The following is a 5,009-nucleotide window of genomic DNA, read 5'->3' on the forward strand; positions in this document are numbered from 1 at the left end:
GCCCCCACATCCAAAAATGGTAAATTTAATTTGTAATGACTCAAATGCCCCCACATCAAAAAATGGTAAATTTAATTTCTAATGACTAAAATGCCCCCGCATCCAAAAATGATAAATTTAAATTGTAATAACTCAAATGCCCCCACATCATAAATGGTCAATTTACTTTGTAATGGCTAAAATGCCCATAATACCCCTAAATATTCGTAGTACACCATAAAAGAACATACAAAGATCATTTGTTTACTGCAACACACATTAACTACAAATAACAAACAATTATTTAATCCAACTCCATGGCCGTTGCAACACTGCTACCTTCACCTCACACATTTTTTGCAAGCTTCAGTTTAATGATTCGTTCTGACTTCTTTCGCATTTTAGGTTGTTTAACATGCTTAACTCGAGCATTGACATTCACCCCTTCATCCCCTCCATTGACTCCCACCATTCGCTCTTCATCTCCAGGCCTATCCAAAGCATCAGTAGCATCTACGATTACCTCATCATCCCCTACTCCTGTGTCAACGTTTGCAGACTCCTGCGTAGGTATAGTTTTTTGTATCTTTGTTCCATTTTGTTTGGATATCCTTACACCTTTACTACAAGTAGCCTTGTTGTGTCCTTTCTCCTTGCATATGCTACAAGAAACTTTCTTCCCTGCCTTGGAGACGGTATGTTTTCCCATCCGTTCAGAAGCATCTCTTCTTCTCTTTATGGTTGGCCTGCCTGGCATACTTCTTTTCAATGGAGGCAAAGGGGGTATCAAGTCAGTAGAAGGCCACATATTTTTTCCATTCATCCCATGGATTGGCTGTTTGTAAGTATTATGGTATAATGCAGCCAAGTACATTGGATCTACATATGGACCATCAGGTGTCAAATTTAAGTAGGCTAAGGTGGCAACGGAGTGTACGCAGCCATATCCATTAAGTTGCCATAGCCTGCAGCTGCATTCCTTTTTTTCAACATCCACAGTAAACGCCTCGTCCATTTTCCTTGCCTCAAACTTCATCCCCCCACAAGAAATGACATGCCAATGCCTACATATATAGATGAAAACCACAAATATCATGAGATATGAAGAGTAAAGTACTAATGTAATTGGATAAATGTACAAACCTTTGCTCAGTTTGGAGCATATTCAACCGTATTCTGATATTTGGACAAACAGAATAACGATTCCATCCTTGTCTGGTTAGTTTCATAGTCACCATCCTTTGCATCACATATATATGAATGTCCTCTAACATGCTTATTATTGGTTTCTTCCGGGCATCCAAAATCACACTATTAAAACTCTCTGAAAAACCATTCTCTACTGACTCACAAGAATTATGAACTCTGAAAAAAGCCAAAGACCAAGTCTTTGGATCTCTATCCATAAGATACACAACTGCTTCCGGATTTAATTTTCCAATCTCTTTCATAACTACATTAAATTGTGCTTCAGTTGTTGCCTTGCTCGCTTTCTAAAACAGATTTTCAAACTTGGATCCACTAAATCTCTTTCTAAAATTCGCATAGATATGTCTAGCACACTGCCTATGTTCAGCTGCTGGAAATACTTCCTTTACTGCCTCAATCAAACCCTACATAAGACACATTAATGTTTGAAAATCGAATAGCAATAACTAAATTGAGAACATGCAGTAGTTTTGAACCATACCTTGTGTTGATCCGAAATTAGAACCAAACCATTACCATCATTCCAACATTGCAAATCTTCTGAAAGAGTTTCTAAGAACCATTTCCAATTCTCTTTGTTTTCCACAGAAACAACTGCCCAAGCAATCGGGAATATTCCATTGTTAGCATCTCTACCCACAGCAGAAACCAACTCCCCTTGACAAAAAGTTTTTAGAAAACAACCATCCAGGTTAATGATCCTCCTACATCCTCCCCTCCATCCCTCTTTTACTGAAGCAAAACATATGTATATTTTGCTGAAATAATTCTTACCATCAGGCATTGAATCAACACAAATTTTAACTGTGGATCCAGGATTTGATCTTCTAATCTCCTCACCATATGGCCATAATCTTGCATAATTCTCAGCTATTGTCCCTTCAACTAGAGTCAATGCATACTTCTTGGCTCTCCTACACTGACTCATACTCACATTAATCCCAAAATCGGTTTTTACCTCCTCTCTAAGCATTCGGACCCTCATCTTTTGATTGTTATAAAATTGGTGCTTAAAGTGGGTCCCTATCCATTTGTAAGTCACAATTGATCCGAATTTGAAATTCTTTGCACAATTATGCTCACCGATAAGAGATTTTATCTGGAAAGACTTATCTTCACTCATCCAAGAACCCCAAAGCCTGAAGGTACAATTGCCATCATAGCATTTGACAAGTAATCGTCTAGTATCATTCTTAACAAAACATAATTGATAACCATTCGCGACAACATAGTTACAAAGCATGTGTTTCAATTGCTTAAGACTCTCAAACCTCATACCTAAAACAGGTTCCTGCTCCTTCCAATTGAGCTTATCATTGAAAATGTTTGGCAATTCGGGATAAACATCTTCATTGTCACCCATGTCTTCTTCGAAAAACTCACCTACACCTGCTTTCTCACCCATCTCTACCTGAATCTCATTACCCTTTATAAAAAAAATGAGGCTTCTGATGGTTATCCTCATCGCCATCGACATCCTCATCCTCGTCGTCATCATCGTCGCCATTCTCTTCCTCATCGTTTGTGTCACCCACATCCCGATGCCCTGGTGCAACTTCCTTAACCAGTCTTGCACCATCAAGTACTTCTTCCTCAACGTTACCAACAAACTCATCTTTGTGTTCATCCAACCATTCCTGTATGTTACTACTCCCAAAATGGTCTACATATATAGGGAGTATAACACCACATTCATATGCAATTGCTATGAAGTCGTAATAATCGGGGTCATTGAAAATTAGAGTCAAACCTTTTGGAAAATCAATATCAGGTTGGTAGTAATAGAGCTTCTCACACTTTTCCCCAGTGAACCTTTCGATGAACGCAACACACCCATCCTTGTCCATTCCTGCGAAATCGATGTCCGAAAACCTCTGAGTAATTCCACAGGTGTAGCGTATGGGGTTTCTGGCGAACATTCCTTGGAAGTGGACATCTACTTGTAAGAATACGGGTTCCATGCTTGAGGATTCAGAAGCAGCTCACAAAAAAGGGTTTACCGATGAAGTGTTGAACAGTGGATGTAAAAGGGCTCTTTTATAAAGCATATACCGACATTAAGAAGGAGGCGGCTAATTAATGACATGGCATTAGACGAAAGTCACAGTCAGCATCCGATGTGGTCTTATTAGAAGGAGGTGGACTTAAAATGACCGGCTAACCCCTTCAAAATAGAAATAAGGACTTAATCAACCCGACAAAGAGTAATTCGTTCCCTTATTAAGCCACAAAATAAGTTAAGTGGCTAAATGGGTCAACCCTAGAAACATTATAGGGCCTATACGTCATTTTCCCAACATGTTATGGAAAATATTGGGCTCAATATACACTTGAATGGGCCCTTAAGGCCCATTGGCCATGTAATGTGAATATTAGGCCCAATAAAATTGTTATCGACATATTTCATTCATTCGTTATTGTTTCGTTGTTTATTTTAGCTCGAGGTTTACCAACTTGATTATAAAAAGTCTTCCTTTTTGTAAAAACGACATTTTTGGCCAATAAACCTCAAATTTTCAATTAAAGCCCAAAGTTTTGTAAAAATAAAACTTTAGTCCATAATTTATAAAAATTTGTAATTTCGTCCGAAAAGTTTAGAAATTCACGGTTTTAGTCCAAAAATTTATATTTTGATATTTATGGCCCAATTTTGCAGAAAAGAGCATTTTCAGCCCCTTGTTTGTAAAAATTTATACTTTCGGACCAATTTTGATAAAAGTTACATTTTTGGTCCCATTTAGAAATAAATGTTATTTTCACCCCTAAATTTGGTTTATTTACATTTATTACTCAAACTTTAGTCAAATAACCATTTTAACCCCAAAACTTTCATTTTTTCGCAAATTTGGGCCCAAAACCGTGAGGACCAAATGTTTGGTCCATTAAGCTAAAATTTACATTTTTGTCCCTTTGGAAAGCATGTTTATCATAAACATCCATTTTTATACAAGCAGGACCTGTTTGATCCTTATAAAAACATATATGTCACTTTTTGCCCTTATCTTTTGTTTTCTTGACAATTTTGACCCTTAACATGGTTTTTGCCTTAAATTTTTATGTCTTCAACATATAAACACTTTTAACTTGATAATATGATGTTTACGGTGTCTTAGTTCATAGATCTTAACTCCATGTTACTTATGATGTCGAGATTTGTTAAGATCTAACACATTTTTACAAAATAAACTAAGAAATCACACAAGACATGCATATAACACATAGATCTACACATTTTACTTGTATTCTCCCCCAAAAATCATATAAAAACCGAAAACAAGGGGGTATGAAATCACCTTTGCTTTGATGTTTCGGTTTTGAAGAAGAAGTGGAAGAAGTTGATTTGATTTTGGCTCTAACAAGCTCCTTGAGTGGGTTTCGAGCTTATGAAGTTTCTAAGGTGTTAGGTCACGAAATGAAGCTTCATACGAGAGTGTTCTTAGCTTAAGGATGAAAATCAAAGACTTAAATATGATAACAACTTACCAAAGAGTGATGATCTAGATGAGAACCTCTTGAAGATCCACACAAAGTCTCAAAATTATGGATGAAAGAGAGGTATTCTTGAGATGATTTTGAAAAGAAATGAAGGTGGTGAGATGTTGGTGTTGGCCGAGAATAATAAATCAAGGAAGAGAGACTAGTCTTGAAGTATGTTGGGTTATACAAGTTTACATATAAGTATGAGAAACAATTACCTTGTTACATGGTGACTAATATGGAGGTGGCACCACCAAAGTCAACCCCCATTTCATTTCTCTTTTTTTTACTCATGGGCCGAAAATTTTTGGGCTAGGAGAAGGAGTGGAATAGTTTGGGCCTTT

General features: G+C 37.0%; 1 protein-coding gene across 1 annotated transcript; it reads right to left on the reverse strand.

Moving 5' to 3' along the window:
• Positions 1-325: 325 nt before the first annotated feature.
• LOC145165019 (uncharacterized) lies at positions 326-2,593 on the reverse strand. Its single transcript, XM_079083660.1, has 5 exons — positions 1,963-2,593; positions 1,670-1,845; positions 1,569-1,592; positions 1,123-1,472; positions 326-1,043 (listed from the first exon to the last, which is right to left on the reverse strand). Exons 1-5 carry the CDS (start codon positions 2,591-2,593, stop codon positions 326-328), a joined length of 1,899 nt encoding a protein of 632 aa, XP_078939786.1.
• Between the last annotated feature and the right edge of the window lie 2,416 nt (positions 2,594-5,009).

Source organism: Lactuca virosa, chromosome 3 (assembly GCF_052849685.1).
Source record: "Lactuca virosa cultivar CGN04683 chromosome 3, Lactuca_virosa_CGN04683_v6, whole genome shotgun sequence".
NCBI lineage: Eukaryota > Viridiplantae > Streptophyta > Magnoliopsida > Asterales > Asteraceae > Lactuca > Lactuca virosa.

Bases quoted from the DNA above. Each gene is read 5' to 3' on its own strand.
- LOC145165019 (XM_079083660.1), bottom strand. From the start codon at position 2,593: ATGGGTGAGAAAGCAGGTGTAGGTGAGTTTTTCGAAGAAGACATGGGT. The intron at 1,593-1,669 runs GTATGGTTCAAA...TGTCTTATGTAG, and splicing joins TAATTTCGGATCAACACAAG to GGTTTGATTGAGGCAGTAAA. The intron at 1,473-1,568 runs GTATTTCCAGCA...AATCTGTTTTAG, and splicing joins TGATTGAGGCAGTAAAGGAA to AAAGCGAGCAAGGCAACAAC.